Source organism: Salvelinus alpinus, chromosome 7, assembly GCF_045679555.1.
Source record: "Salvelinus alpinus chromosome 7, SLU_Salpinus.1, whole genome shotgun sequence".
Classification (NCBI taxonomy): Eukaryota; Metazoa; Chordata; class Actinopteri; order Salmoniformes; family Salmonidae; genus Salvelinus; species Salvelinus alpinus.
This window is the reverse complement of record NC_092092.1, coordinates 69646946-69663468: the sequence shown is the minus strand read 5'-3', so window position 1 is coordinate 69663468 and position 16523 is coordinate 69646946. Positions and strand designations below refer to the sequence as shown.

The 16523-nt window shown below is 45.1% G+C and overlaps 1 protein-coding gene across 3 annotated transcripts in view; it reads left to right on the top strand.

Annotated features, from left to right (window-relative positions):
* slc7a2 (solute carrier family 7 member 2) overlaps positions 1–16523 on the top strand; it is a 60387-nt gene that overhangs the window by 26658 nt on the left and 17206 nt on the right. For 2 of the 3 annotated variants that reach the window (XM_071411446.1, XM_071411445.1), the window contains exons 4-8: positions 140–305; positions 2578–2714; positions 2893–3115; positions 5272–5411; positions 14291–14393. In XM_071411446.1, coding sequence (XP_071267547.1) covers positions 140–305; positions 2578–2714; positions 2893–3115; positions 5272–5411; positions 14291–14393 — 769 coding nt within the window. Of the gene's footprint in view, positions 1–139; positions 306–2577; positions 2715–2892; positions 3116–5271; positions 5412–5733; positions 5871–14290; positions 14394–16523 lie in introns of all 3 variants that reach the window. The other variant, XM_071411447.1, reaches the window with a different exon arrangement.

Genomic DNA, 16523 nt, shown 5'->3' with positions numbered 1-16523 from the left:
TGATTACACGTAGCTGATTACAAGTAATAATTTACTCCCCAACCCTGCACATGTGACACTGTGTATTTATTCAGTAAGTTGAGTCCCTGATGCGGAGTATGTTGGACTCTATATTCTTCTTTGTTGTTTCCTCCCTCAGGCCTCCTGTCGTTTGGAGTGAAGGAGTCAGCCTGGGTGAACAAGGTCTTCACTGCTGTCAACGTGCTGGTCCTCTTGTTTGTCATCGTCTCTGGCTTCGTGAAGGGAGACACACTCAACTGGAAAATCTCTGAAGAAACTCTCATCAATGTCACCATTGTTAAACGGTAAGGATTGGAGGTGACCTGGCTATTGTGAGGACACTAAGTGTTTCACAAGATTTCTTATCGATGTGGCCTGTTTGCCTGCAGACCCTGGCACATGTATACCAGAGTCAGCATAGGTTCATGGGTCCAACCCATGCTCTTATGACTCAAAATCTCTCCTACTTTCCTGTCTCCTCGTCACTGTCCTATCTCAATAAATACAATATGTATGCACAGTGCCTTCAGAAAGTATTCACACCCCTTGACTTTTCCACATTTTGTTGTGTTATAAAGTGGGATTTAAATCTACAAAATGGAAGCCAAAACTCTAACATTTGTAAAAAATAAATAATAATAATAATGAAAAATAAAACACTAATATATCTTGATTACATAAGTATTCAACACCATGAGCCAATACATGTCAGAATCACCTTTGGCAGTGATTACAGGCTGATTCTTTCTGGGTAAGTCTCTAAGAGCTTTTCACACCTGGATTGTGCAACATTTGCCCATTATTCTTTTCCAAAATTATTCAAGCTCTGTCAAATTGGTTGTTGATCATTGCTAGACAAAAATCTTCAGGTTATGCCATAGATTTTCAAGCAGATTTAAATCAAAACTGTAACTTGGCCACTCAGGAACATTCACTGTCTTCTTGGTAAGCAACTCCAGTGTAGATTTGGCCTTGTGTTGAAGGTGAATTCATCTCCCAGTGTTTGGTGGAAAGCAGACTGAACCAGGTTTTCCTCTAGGATTTTGCCTGTGCTTAGCCCCATTCCATATATTTTTTTATCTTTAAAAACTCCCCAGTCCTTAAAGATGACCCATAACATGATACTGCTATCACTATGCTTGAAAATATGGAAAGTGACACTCAGTAACATAACACTTTGTGTTCAGTATTATTCAGTATTAATTATTTAAATATTTTTATATTTAACCCTTATTTTACCAGGTAAGTTGACTGAGAACACATTCTCATTTACAGCAACGACCTGGGGAACAGTTACAGTGGACAGGAGGGGATAAGAATGAGCCAATTGGAAGCTGGGGATGATTAGGTGGCCATGATGGTATTAGGGCCAGATTGGGAATTTAGCCAGAACACCGGGGTTAACATGTCTACTCTTACGATAAGTGCCATGGGATCTTTAGTGACCACAGAGAGTCAGGACAACCGTTTAATGTCACATCCGAAAGACAGCACCGTACACAGGGCAATGTCCCCAATCACTGCGCTGGGGCATTATGATATTTTTTTTAGACCAGAGGAAAGTGTGCCTCCTACTGGCCCTCTAACACCACTTCCAGCAGCATCTGGTCTCCCATCCAGGGACAGACCAGGACCAACCCTGCTTAGCTTCCTTCAGTGGGATACTTTAGTGCCTTGTTGCAAAAAGGATGTATGTTTTGGAATTTTTATATTCTGTACAGGCTTCCTTCTTTTCACTCTGTCATTTAGGTTAGTATTGTGGAGTAACTACAATGTTGTTGATGCATCCTCAGTTTTCTCCTATTACAGCCATTAAACTCTATAACTGTTTTAAAGTCACCATTGACCTCATGGTGAAATCCCTGAGCGGTTTCCTTCCTCTCTGGGAACTGAGTTAGGAAGGACTCCTTTATCTTTGTAGTGACTGGGTGTATTTATACACCATCCTAAGTGTAATTAATAACTTCACCTTTCTCAAAGGGACATTCAATGTCTGCTTTTTTTATTTTATTTTTACCTATCTACCAATAGGTGCCCTTTCCCTGGTATTTGTGGTTGAATCTGTGTTTGAAATTCACTGCTTGACTGAGGTACCTTACAGATAAGTGGATGTATGGGGTACAGAGATGAGGTAGTCATTCAAAAATCATGTTAAACACTATTATTGCACACAGAGTCCATGCAACATATTATGCGACTTTTTAAGCACATGTTTACCCTTGAACTTATTTAGGCTTGCCATAACAAAGGGGTTGAATACTTATTGACAAGACATTTCAGATTTTGTAAACATTTTGAAAAATATAATTCCACTGACATTATGAGGTATTCATAAGCCATAAACATAAAATCTCAATTTAATAATTTTTTTATTCTGACTGTAACAACAAAATGTGGAAAAAGTCCAGGGGTGTGAATACTTTCCGTAGGCACGCATGCTTTTATGCATTATAATAATCTATACTTGAATATGCTCACAATCAATCACCATATGTCCCACTACTAATATTATGAACACTGAAATGTGTCAGTAACGTTTCAGTATGCCCCTCTGTTTACCCCCCTTATGTATTCCAGGAACCTGTCTGTGACTGCGAATGTGACCAGTGATTATGGTGCAGGGGGGTTCATGCCATTTGGCTTCAGTGGGACCCTGGCTGGAGCTGCCACCTGCTTCTATGCCTTTGTCGGATTTGACTGCATCGCAACAACAGGTGTGTCTTTTAAGACAATACCCAACATCAATGTAGATCATTCCATCTCAAAACATGCTCTATCATGGATCAACAAGGTACATGGTTGCAGAGTCAAATAATCCCATAGGTCAACCTAAACCACTGGGGGATCTGAATCTGAATTTGACCTGTATCTGTGTATGCGTGTGTATACCAGGTGAGGAGGTAAGGAACCCTCAAAAAGCCATTCCCATCGGCATCGTGGTGTCTCTGACGGTGTGCTTTCTGGCGTACTTTGGTGTGTCTGCTGCCCTCACCCTCATGATGCCCTACTACCTACTGGATGAGAAGAGCCCCTTGCCCATGGCCTTTGAATATGTGGGCTGGGGCCCAGCTAAATATCTGGTGGCTGTGGGGTCACTGTGTGCCCTGTCAACCAGGTAATGGACATTTCCTATGCATGCTTGAATGTGATGCTATTCACAGGATGCTTACCGTGTAGCTTTCCGTTAGGTCAAATGTGATGAGACTCAATAAAGACAAAGTAATAAATGGAATAACAGGTTTTTAATTGTTGTAGTGTTTTAACTAGATTTCTCTGGGTTTCAATTGGGGAAAATTATTTTAAAAAGAGTTTAACTTTGAGCATTATTATCAAGACAACTAGCCTATCCAGCCCAAAATAATGTGAAATCTACAATGACTGTCTATGTGTTGGATTGATTCTCATTGCTAATTGTCCTACTGCCAAGCTGCAGTCATATTGTTTTGAGAGAACTGCCTGTCTTGATGTGCTATATCTCTGGGTTGATGATATTGGCTGTTTGACTTGTTTCTATCTTTCTTATCCTTTGGTTCACTGAGTTCCTTCCTGGGTCCTGGGCTTCCCACTATAGAGCCTCATACTGTAACTCACACATCACATCAATACATCAATCTCTGACAACTCTACTTAAGTAATTATTGCGCAATACAGTGCATTCAGAAAGTATTCAGACCGCTTCCCTTATTCTACATTAAAAAAAAATATATGTTCTCATCAATCTACACACAATACCACCGGTTTCCTCCAGATGAGATGCTTGGCATTCAGGCCAAAGAGTTTAATCTTGGTTTTATCAGACCAGAGAATCTTGTTTCTCATGGTCTGAGAGTCTTTAGGTGCCTTTTGGCACACTCCTAGCGAGCTATCATTTGCCATTTACTGAGGAGTGGCTTCCGTCTGGCCACTCTCCAGTAAAGGCCTGATTGGTGGAGTACTGCAGAGATGGTTGTCCTTCTGGAAGGTTCTCCCATCTTCACAGAGGATTTCTGGAGCTCTGCCAGAGTGACCATCGGGTTCTTGGTCACCTGCCTGACCAAGGCCCTTCTCCCCCGATTGCTCAGTTTGGTCCAGGTGGCCTGGAACTTCTTCCATTTAATAATGATGGAGGCCACTGTGTTCTTGGGGATCTTCAATGCTGCAAACATTTTTTAGTACCCTTCCCCAGATGTGTGCCTCAACACAATCCTGTTTTGGAACTCTACGGACAATTCCTTTGACCTCATTGCTTGGTTTTGGCTCTGACATCCACTGTCAACTGTGGGACCTTATATAGACAGGTGTGTGCCTTTCTAAATCATGTCCAATCAATTGAATTTACCACAGGTGTTCTTCAATCAAGTTGTAGGAACATCTCAAGGATGATCAATGGAAACAAGATGCACCTGAGATCAATTTTGAGTCTCGTAGCAAAGGGTCTGAATACTTATGTAAATAAGGTATCTCTGATTTTGATTTTTAATATATTTGCAAAAATTTCTACAAACCTGTTTTCACTTTGTCATTATGGGGTATTGTGTGTAGATGGATGAGGGAAATTTCATCCATATTTCATCAATTTTAGAATAAGGCTGTAATATAACAACACGTGGGAAAAGTCAAGGGGTCTGAATACTTTCCGAATGCACTGTATAGTACTTGACAAAAACAGAATCATTTCAAACCTTGATTACATTGGGATACGATCACAGATGCTTCTCTATTTATTCGTGGGAATAATTGGGAACAGATTTATCTTTTTTTTCTGATTTCCTGGTGATTTTATAGTCTTATGTCCAACAATGTTTTTTTTTTTTTTAATTGCTTTGAAAACTTGGGGGTGGGGGGGGGGGGCAAATAAAATAACCTCCTGGCCATCCTATTGGGGAACCCTGATATACATGTTGGCATTAAGAGTATTGCCCATTAATACATCAATAACTCTCCTCTCCTCTGGGTTTTCTGGGACCTCTGGGTCCCCTGGGTCTTCCTTCAGGCCTTTTAAAGGCTGCAAAATAACACCTGAGCAATGTCCTATTTGCAATAACCTTCAGAGAGCTTCAGGAAAGGTGATATAGTGGGGATGCTGTCAGCAACAGTGGAAGAATGGGGCCATAAGACAAGAAATACACTGTCTCTGTGATTATGCTCTTTAACTTTGGTGAAATTACTTTCCTGTGTGTAGTGTGTGTGTGTGTGTGACTGTGTGGGTGTGTATTGTGTAAGTGTCGGTGTGTGTTGGGGGCTTCTGACTAATGTGTTGGTCCTTGTGCATGTCTCTGCTGTTCCATGCAGTCTGCTGGGTTCCATTTTCCCTATGCCACGTGTAATCTATGCTATGGCAGAGGATGGGGTGCTTTTCAAAGCCTTAGCCCGAATCAATCCTAAGACGAAGACCCCGCTTATTGCCACAATGAGCTCCGGTGTAGTTGCAGGTGAGAGCTGGGGAAAGTGCTTTGACATCACTGCTGCTGAAACTGTATCCACCAATCAACTGTGAAAGGATATTATGCAGATAAAATCATCCTTGCCCAAAAGGAGAGTAACAAGTCCGGTGACTTTGTCAAAATTCACCAAAATGTCCCCCCAAGCCATGTTTTGACCAATCATAATTAATCAAAACATCTGTTGAAGCTTCTATTCTATTTGGTCAGAGTTTTGTGGGCTTGGTACAGACGTACACTTTCACAGTTGTGCAGGTGTCCATTCCTTCTCAAAGTGTCTTGTGTTTGAACCCTGACCCCTCTCTCTCCTTAGTCTGTTGGGCTCCATGTTCCCTCTGCCCCGCATTCTCTTTGCCATGGCACGAGATGGCTTACTGTTCAAATTTCTTTCCCAAGTGAGTAAGCGCCAGTCACCTGTGGCTGCCACCATGGCGGCGGGCACTACCGCGGGTAAGCTCCTGAGGAGGCCTTGTGTGGCATCTCGTCTGCTGTGGTTACGTTGTGTCATCGTTGGGTCAATATTGTGCATCTGATTCTGCACGGGTGATGATTGCATGCCAATGATGTGCTGCTGGTGGTGGAAGCATGATGGAAAAATCCTTTTCACATCAATCAAACTCTATTGATGTACTTGCCCCATCCATTCAGTTAGGCATAGTAGTAGGCCTAATTATCAGTAGAGCAGGGGTACACAGCTCCAGTCCTCTAGGCTTTTGAAGCCCTCTGTTGCTCCTAACTGATCAATTAATTTATCAGAGAAGCCACACAGCTGGTTAACCAACCATACCTATTATTCTCTGATCAGAAGACAGACAAAATCGAACCCTAGAGGACCAGAGTTGTAGACCAGTGCTGTAGACCTGCAGTCAGCAGGCCTATAGATGACCAGAATAGTGCTGTAACTGCAGTCAGCAGACCTATAGATGACCAGAATAGTGCTGTAACTGCAGTCAGCAGACCTATAGATGACCAGAATAGTGCTGTAACTCTGCAGTCAGCAGACCCATAGATGACCAGAATAGTGCTGTAACTCTGCAGTCAGCAGACCTATAGATGACCAGAATAGTGCTGTAACTGCAGTCAGCAGACCTATAGAGGACCAGAATAGTGCTGTAACTGCAGTCAGCAGACCTATAGATTTTTATTTTTATTTATTTCACCTTTATTTAACCAGGTAGGCTAGTTGAGAACAAGTTCTCATTTGCAACTGCGACCTGGCCAAGATAAAGCATAGCAGTGTGAACAGACAACACAGAGTTACACATGGAGTAAACAATAAACAAGTCAATAACATGGTAGAAAAAAAAGAGAATCTATATACAATGTGTGCAAAAGGCATGAGGTAGGCAATACATCGAATAATTACTATTTAGCAGATTAACACTGGAGTGATAAATCATCAGATGATCATGTGCAAGAAGAGATACTGGTGTGCAAAAGAGCAGAAAAGTAAATAAATAAAAGCAGTATGGGGGGTGAGGTAGGTAAATTGGGTGGGTAGTTTACAGATGGACTATGTACAGCTGCAGCGATCGGTTAGCTGCTCGGATAGCAGATTTTTAAAGTTGTTGAGGGAGATAAAAGTCTCCAACTTCAGAGATTTTTGCAATTCGTTCCAGTCGCAGGCAGCAGAGAACTGGAAGGAAAGGCGTCCAAATGAGGTTTTGGCTTTAGGGATGATCAGTGAGATACACCTGCTGGAGCGCGTGTTGCGGGTGGGTGTAGCCATCGTGACCAGTGAACTGAGATAAGGCGGCACTTTACCTAGCATAGCCTTGTAGATGACCTGGAGCCAGTGGGTCTGACGACGAACATGTAGCGAGGGCCAGCCGACTAGGGCATACAGGTCGCAGTGGTGGGTCGTATAAGGTGCTTTAGTAACAAAACGAATGGCACTGTGATAAACTGCATCCAGTTTGCTGAGTAGAGTATTGGAAGCTATTTTGTAGATGACATCGCCGAAGTCGAGGATCGGTAGGATAGTCAGTTTTACTAGGGTAAGTTTGGCGGCGTGAGTGAAGGAGGCTTTGTTGCGGAATAGAAAGCCGATTCTTGCTTTGATTTTGGATTGGAGATGTTTGATATGAGTCTGGAAGGAGAGTTTGCAGTCTAGCCAGACACCTAGGTACTTATAGATGTCCACATATTCTAGGTCGGAACCGTCCAGGGTGGTGATGCTAGTCGGGCGTGCGGGTGCAGGCAGCGAACGGTTGAAAAGCATGCATTTGGTTTTACTAGCGTTTAAGAGCAGTTGGAGGCCACGGAAGGAGTGTTGTATGGCATTGAAGCTCGTTTGGAGGTTAGATAGCACAGTGTCCAAGGAAGGGCCGGAAGTATATAGAATGGTGTCGTCTGCGTAGAGGTGGATCAGGGAATCGCCCGCAGCAAGAGCAACATCATTGATGTATACAGAGAAAAGAGTCGGCCCGAGAATTGAACCCTGTGGTACCCCCATAGAGACTGCCAGAGGACCGGACAACATGCCCTCCGATTTGACACACTGAACTCTGTCTGCAAAGTAGTTGGTGAACCAGGCAAGGCAGTCATTAGAAAAACCGAGGCTACTGAGTCTGCCGATAAGAATATGGTGATTGACAGAGTCGAAAGCCTTGGCCAGGTCGATGAAGACGGCTGCACAGTAATGTCTTTTATCGATGGCGGTTATGATATCGTTTAGTACCTTGAGCGTGGCTGAGGTGCACCCATGACCGGCTCGGAAACCGGATTGCACAGCGGAGAAGGTACGGTGGGATTCGAGATGGTCAGTGATCTGTTTGTTGACTTGGCTTTCGAAGACCTTAGATAGGCAGGGCAGGATGGATATAGGTCTGTAACAGTTTGGGTCCAGGGTGTCTCCCCCTTTGAAGAGGGGGATGACCGCGGCAGCTTTCCAATCCTTGGGGATCTCAGATGATACGAAGGAGAGGTTGAACAGGCTGGTGATAGGGGGTGCGACAATGGCGGCGGACAGTTTCAGAAATAGGGGGTCCAGATTGTCAAGCCCAGCTGATTTGTATGGGTCCAGGTTTTCCAGCTCTTTCAGAACATCTGCTATCTGGATTTGGGTAAAGGAGAAGCTGGGGAGGCTTGGGCGAGTAGCAGCGGGGGGGGCGGGGCTGTTGGCCAAGGTTGGAGTCGCCAGGAGGAAGGCATGGCCAGCCATTGAGAAATGCTTGTTGAAGTCTTCGATTATCACGGATTTATCGGTGGTGACCGTGTTACCTAGCCTCAGTGCAGTGGGCAGCTGGGAGGAGGTGCTCTTGTTCTCCATGGACTTTACAGTATCCCAGAACTTTTTGGAGTTAGAGCTACAGGATGCAAATTTCTGCTTGAAAAAGCTGGCCTTTGCTTTCCTGACTGACTGCGTGTATTGGTTCCTGACTTCCCTGAACAGTTGCATATCGCGGGGGCTCTTCGATGCTATTGCAGTTCGCCACAGGATGTTTTTGTGCTGGTCGAGGGCAGTCAGGTCTGGAGTGAACCAAGGGCTATATCTGTTCTTGGTTCTGCATTTTTTGAACGGAGCGTGCTTGTCTAATATGGTGAGGAAGTAACATTTAAAGAATGACCAGGCATCCTCAACTGACGGGATGAGGTCAATATCCTTCCAGGGTACCCGGGCCAGGTCGATTAGAAAGGCCTGCTCGCAGAAGTGTTTTAGGGAGCGTTTGACAGTGATGAGGGGTGGTCGTTTGACCGCGGACCCGTGGCGGATACAGGCAATGAGGCAGTGATCGCTGAGATCTTGATTGAAGACAGCAGAGGTGTATTTGGAGGGCAGGTTGGTCAGGATAATGTCTATTAGGGTGCCCATGTTTACGGATTTAGGGTTGTACCTGGTGGGTTCCTTGATGATTTGTGTGAGATTGAGGGCATCAAGCTTGGATTGTAGGACTGCCGGGGTGTTAAGCATATCCCAGTTTAGGTCACCTAACAGAACAACTCTGAAGCTAGATGGGGAGCGATCAATTCACAGATGGTGTCCAGGGCACAGCTGGGAGCTGAGGGGGGTCGGTAGCAGGCGGCAACAGTGAGATGACCAGAATAGTGCTGTAACTGCAGTCAGCAGACCTATAGAGGACCAGAATAGTGCTGTAACTCTGCAGTCAGCAGACCTATAGATGATCAGAATAGTGCTGTAACTCTGCAGTCAGCAGACCTATAGAGGACCAGAATAGTGCTGTAACTCTGCAGTCAGCAGACCTATAGAGGACCAGAATAGTGCTGTAACTCTGCAGTCAGCAGACCTATAGAGGACCAGAATAGTGCTGTAACTCTGCAGTCAGCAGACCTATAGAGGACCAGAATAGTGCTGTAACTCTGCAGTCAGCAGACCTATAGAGGACCAGAGTTGTGCTGTAGCCCTGCAGTCAGCAGACCTATAGAGGACCAGAATAGTGCTGTAGCCCTGCAGTCAGCAGACCTATAGATGACCAGAGTCGTGCTGTAACTCTGCAGTCAGCAGACCTATAGATGACCAGAATAGTGCTGTAACTCTGCAGTCAAATCAAATCAAATTTTATTTGTCACATACACATGGTTAGCAGATGTTAATGCGAGTGTAGCGAAATGCTTGTGCTTCTAGTTCCGACAATGCAGTAAAAGCCAACGAGTAATCTAACCTAACAATTCCACAACTACTACCTTATACACACAAGTGTAAAGGGATAAAGAATATGTACATAAAGATATATGAATGAGTGATGGTACAGAACGGCATAGGCAAGATGCAGTAGATGGTATAGAGTACAGTATATACATATGAGATGAGTAATGTAGGGTATATAAACATAAAGTGGCATAGTTTAAAGTGGCTAGTGATACATGTATTACATAAAGATGGCAAGATGCAGTAGATGATATAGAGTACAGTATATACATATGAGATGAGTAATGTAGGGTATGTAAACATTATATTAAGTGGCATTGTTTAAAGTGGCTAGTGATACATTTTTACATACATTTCCATCAATTCCCATTATTAAAGTGGCTGGAGTTGAGTCAGTATGTTGGCAGCGGCCACTAAATGTTAGTGGTGGCTGTTTAACAGTCTGATGGCCTTGAGATAGAAGCTGTTTTTCAGTCTCTCGGTCCCTGCTTTGATGCACCTGTACTGACCTCGCCTTCTGGATGATAGCGGGGTGAACAGGCAGTGGCTCGGGTGGTTGTTGTCCTTGATGATCTTTATGGCCTTCCTGTGACATCGGGTGGTGTAGGTGTCCTGGAGGGCAGGTAGTTTGCCCCCGGTGATGCATTGTGCAGACCTCACTACCCTCTGGAGAGCCTTACGGTTGTGGGCGGAGCAGTTGCCGAAACAGGCGGTGATACAGCCCGACAGGATGCTCTCGATTGTGCATCTGTAGAAGTTTGTGAGTGCTTTTGGTGACAAGCCGAATTTCTTCAGCCTCCTGAGGTTGAAGAGGCGCTGCTGTGCCTTCTTCACAACGCTGTCTGTGTGGGTGGACCAATTCAGTTTGTCCGTGATGTGTACACCGAGGAACTTAAAACTTACTACCCTCTCCACTACTGTCCCGTCGATGTGGATAGGGGGGTGCTCCCTCTGCTGTTTCCTGAAGTCCACAATCATCTCCTTTGTTTTGTTGAGTGTGAGGTTATTTTCCTGACACCACACTCCGAGGGCCCTCACCTCCTCCCTGTAGGCCGTCTCGTCGTTGTTGGTAATCAAGCCTACCGCTGTAGTGTCATCCGCAAACTTGATGATTGAGTTGGAGGCGTGCATGGCCACGCAGTCGTGGGTGAACAGGGAGTACAGGAGAGGGCTCAGAACGCACCCTTGTGGGGCCCCAGTGTTGAGGATCAGCGGGGTGGAGATGTTGTTACCTACCCTCACCACCTGGGGGCGGCCCGTTAGGAAGTCCAGTACCCAGTTGCACAAGGCGGGGTCGAGACCCAGGGTCTCGAGCTTGATGACGAGTTTGGATGGTACTATGGTGTTAAATGCTGAGCTGTATTCGATGAACAGCATTCTCACATAGGTATTCCTCTTGTCCAGATGGGTTAGGGCAGTGTGCAGTGTGCAGTGTGGTTGCGATTGCGTCGTCTGTGGACCTATTGGGTCGGTAAGCAAATTGGAGTGGGTCTAGGGTGTCAGGTAGGGTGGAGGTGATATGGTCCTTGACTAGTCTCTCAAAGCACTTCATGATGACGGAAGTGAGTGCTACGGGGCGGTAGTTGTTTAGCTCAGTTACCTTAGCTTTCTTGGGAACAGGAACAATGGTGGCCCTCTTGAAGCATGTGGGAACAGCAGACTGGGATAAGGATTGATTGAATATGTCCGTAAACACACCAGCCAGCTGGTCTGCGCATGCTCTGAGGACGCGGCTGGGAATGCCGTCTGGGCCTGCAGCCTTGCGAGGGTTAACACGTTTAAATGTTTTACTCACCTCAGCTGCAGTGAAGGAGAGCCCGCAGGTTTTGGTAGCGGGCCGTGTCAGTGGCACTGTATTGTCCTCAAAGCGAGCAAAAAAGTTATTTTGTCTGTCTGGGAGCAAGACATCCTGGTCCGCGACGGGGCTGGTTTTCTTTTTGTAATCCGTGATTGACTGTAGACCCTGCCACATACCTCTTGTGTCTGAGCTGTTCAATTGCGACTCTACTTTGTCTCTATACTGGCACTTAGCTTGTTTGATTGCCTTGCGGAGGGAATAGCTACACTGTTTGTATTCGGTCATGTTTCCGGTCACCTTGCCCTGGTTAAAAGCAATGGTTCGCTTTCAGTTTCACGCGAATGCTGCCATCAATCCACGGTTTCTGGTTTGGGAATGTTTTATTCGTTGCTGTGGGTATTACGTCGCTGATGCACTTTCTAATGAACTCGCTCACCGAATCAGCGTATTCGTCAATGTTGTTGTTGGACGCAATGCGGAACATATCCCAATCCACGTGATCGAAGCAGTCTTGAAGCATGGAATCAGATTGGTCGGACCAGTCAGCAGACCTATAGATGACCAGAATAGTGCTGTAACTGCAGTTAGCAGACCTATAGACGACCAGAATAGTGCTGTAACTGCAGTCAGCAGACCTATAGACGACCAGAATAGTGCTGTAACTCTGCAGTCAGCAGACCTATAGACGACCAGAATAGTGCTGTAGCCCTCCAGTCAGCAGACCTATAGACGACCAGAATAGTGCTGTAGCCCTGCAGTCAGCAGACCTATAGAGGACCAGAATAGTGCTGTAGCCCTGCAGTCAGCAGACCTATAGACGACCAGAATAGTGCTGTAGCCCTGCAGTCAGCAGACCTATAGAGGACCAGAATAGTGCTGTAACTCTGCAGTCAGCAGACCTATAGATGACCACAACAGTGCTGTAACTGCAGTCAGCAGACCTATAGAGGACCAGAATAGTGCTGTAACTCTGCAGTTAGCAGACCTATAGACGACCAGAATAGTGCTGTAACTGCAGTCAGCAGACCTATAGACGACCAGAATAGTGCTGTAACTCTGCAGTCAGCAGACCTATAGAGGACCAGAATAGTGCTGTAGCCCTCCAGTCAGCAGACCTATAGACGACCAGAATAGTGCTGTAGCCCTGCAGTCAGCAGACCTATAGAGGACCAGAATAGTGCTGTAGCCCTGCAGTCAGCAGACCTATAGACGACCAGAATAGTGCTGTAGCCCTGCAGTCAGCAGACCTATAGAGGACCAGAATAGTGCTGTAACTCTGCAGTCAGCAGACCTATAGATGACCACAACAGTGCTGTAACTGCAGTCTGCAGACCTATAGAGGACCAGAATAGTGCTGTAACTCTGCAGTCAGCAGACCTATAGATGGCCAGAGTCGTGCTGTAGCCCTACAGTCAGCAGACCCATTTAATAGATGAAAGCTTCTTCAGGTTCAGTATAGTCCATAGGTGTGTCTCTACTCTGCTCACTGAGACTAGGGCTAAGGCTATAAGGTTTGCAGGCAATAATGCTATAAGGTTAAAGGTTATCAGGCTATAAGGTTATCGGGCTATAAGTGTATCAGGTTATCAGGCTATAAGGTTAAGGCATATAGTGCTGTCTGCAGGGTTTCTCCCAGTGAGATGGTTGACTGCAGGGTGCAGGGTTGAGGGACTTTGATGCCAGCAGGTGTTTTTCTATATTTATTATGTAATATTTATTCATCCAGGAAGTCCCATTGAGGTCAGAATAACTATTTTACAAAGAGTGCTAAGGACATGTTAAGGTGGGAGTGGGTCTTGGGACGGGCACAGAGAGCAGCTGGTACCAGCGGGTAGACCCAGTAGAGTACACAGTGCCTGGTAGAGGGATGGTAGGGGTTGGGGTTTGTTGTGAGCAGCGCCTCCTGACATACCGCTGGTCTATGTTTGAACCATGCAGAGGTGATCAGTCCCTTACTGTGTTCAGGTGCTGAGATACAAGAGAGGGAGCTGAGCCAACTCCCCAGACTATCTCACACCAACTCCCCAGACTATCTCACACCAACTCCCCAGACTATCTCACACCAACTCCCCAGACTATCTCACACCAACTCCCCAGACTAGGTTGCCGTTTGCGATCCAGTCTTAGTTTTCATTTGAACCCTGAGAGAGTTTTTGGTTGAAGGCACCTGCATCATATACCCTAAACACCTGTGTCTGTGACTGTCTGTAATAGCAATCATGGACTGTATGGTGCATCACCAAAACACTTTCTACTGTTGGTTGGGACAATATATTATAAACCTGCTTTATTAATGACTGTGTAATTCTCTGTAATGTGCTGTATAAGGATGTAATGAGTGGGGTTGTGGTTGTGTTGTATTTTGGTTCATTGAACTCTTAATGTAATCATTATTAGTCATGAATAAGTATGAACAATGAACGTTTGTATCTGACTTGTGTCTGTGTCATCCCTATTCCTCAGCGATCATGGCTTTCCTGTTTGACCTAAAAGCCTTAGTAGACATGATGTCTATTGGAACCCTCCTGGCCTACTCCCTTGTTGCTGCTTGTGTTCTCATTCTCAGGTGAGTGAGTGATGGCTGGACACATCCCCAGGGCTGTTGCAACTATTAACCTAACTATTATGTTTCATTCCTATCTAATTAAAAACATATGTTCTCCAGTGGGTTAGTTGGTGGGAGCATGGTGCTGGAAACACCAACTTCGTGGGTGTGATTCCTACAAAGGCCAAATATACTAAATAGGTCATTCTTAAATTGCGTTGGCATTAGCCGTCTTTCGGCTTTGCAACCATAGTTGCACATAGTTTTACAAATAGTTGCACATTATACATGTTTTTGTCTATACTGAACTGTTTATTAATTATGAAACACAATGCAAGTAATTCAAAACTTTACCTTAATGCATTGTTTAAAGTACTAAGGGCAAGCAAATTGGCTTGTCCCAGTAGTAATGAGTGTTTTGGGGATTTAAAGATTTCTATCTAACATTTTGAATGCTAGAAAATAAACAAAAGTATGTATTATATTGCATAGATCAATAACCAATAACTTCTGTAACCGTAAAAGCCTTGGTTTCATGCATGTTAACATTAGAAGCCTACTCCCTAAGTTTGCTTTTTCAAACAGAAATTTGCATCCTGTAGTACAAACTCAAAAAAGTTCTGGGACACTGTAAAGTCCATGGAGAATAAGAGCACCTCCTCCCAGCTGCCCACTGCACTGAGGCTAGGAAACACTGTCACTACCGAAAAAATCCACAATAATTGAGAATTTCAATAAGCATTTTTCTACGGCTGGCCATGCTTTCCACCTGGCTACCCATACCCCGGTCAACAGCCCTGCGCTCCCCACAGCAACTCGCCTAAACCTCCCCCACTCCTCCTTCACCCAAATCCAGATAGCTGATGTTCTGAAAGAGCTGCAAAATCTGGACCCCTACAAATCAGCCGGGCTAGACAATTTGGACCCTCTCTTTCTAAAATTATCTGCCAAAATTATTGCAACCCCTATTACTAGCCTGTTCAATCTCTCTTTCGTATCGTCTGAGATTCCCAAAGATTGGAAAGCTGCCGCGGTCATCCCCCTTTTCAAAGGGAGAGACACTCTAGACGCAAACTGCTACAGACCTATATCTATTCTACCCTGCCTTTCTAAGGTCTTTGAAAGCCAAGTTAACAAACAGATTACTGACCATTTCGAATCTCACCTTACCTTCTCCGCTATGCAATCTGGTTTCAGAGCTGGTCATGGGTGCACCTCAGCCACGCTCAAGGTCCTAAACAATATCATAACCGCCATCGATAAGAGACATTACTGTGCAGCCTATTCATCGACCTGGCTAAGGCTTTCGAGTCTGTCAATCACAACATTCTTATTGGCAGACTCAACAGCCATGGTTTCTCAAATGATTGCCTCGCTTGGTTCACCAACTACTTCTCCGATAGAGTTCAGTATGCCAAATCGGAGGGCCTGTTGTCCGGACCTCTGGCAGTCTCTATGGGGGTGCTACAGGGTTCAATTCTCGGGCCGACTCTTCTCTGTATACATCAATGATGTCGCTCTCGCTGCTGGTGATTCTTTGATCCACCACTACGCAGACGACACCATTCTGTATACCTCTGGCCCTTCGTTGGACACTGTGTTAACTAACCTCCAGATGAGCTTCAATGACATACAACTCTCCTTCCGTGGCCTCCAACTGCTCTTAAATGCAAGTAAAACTAAATGAATGCTCTTCAACCGATCGCTGCCCGCACCTGCCCACCCGTCCAGCATCACTACTCTGGACGGTTCTGACTTAGAATATGTGGACAACTACAAATACCTAGGTGTCTGGTTAGACTGTAAACTCTCCTTCCAGACTCATATTAAACATCTCCAATCCAAAATTAAATCTAGAACCGGCTTCCTATTTCGCAACAAAGCATCCTTCACTCATGCTGCCAAACATACCCTCGTTAAACTGACCATCCTACCGATCCTCGACAACGGCGATGCCATTTACAAAATAGCCTCCAACACTCTACTCAACAAATTGGATGCAGTCTATCACAGTGCCATCCGTTTTGTCACCAAAGCCCCATATACTACCCACCACTGCGACCTGTATGATCTCGTTGGCTGGCCCTCGCTTCATACTCGTTGCTAAACCCACTGGCTCCAGGTTATCTACAAGTCTCTGCTAGGTAAAGC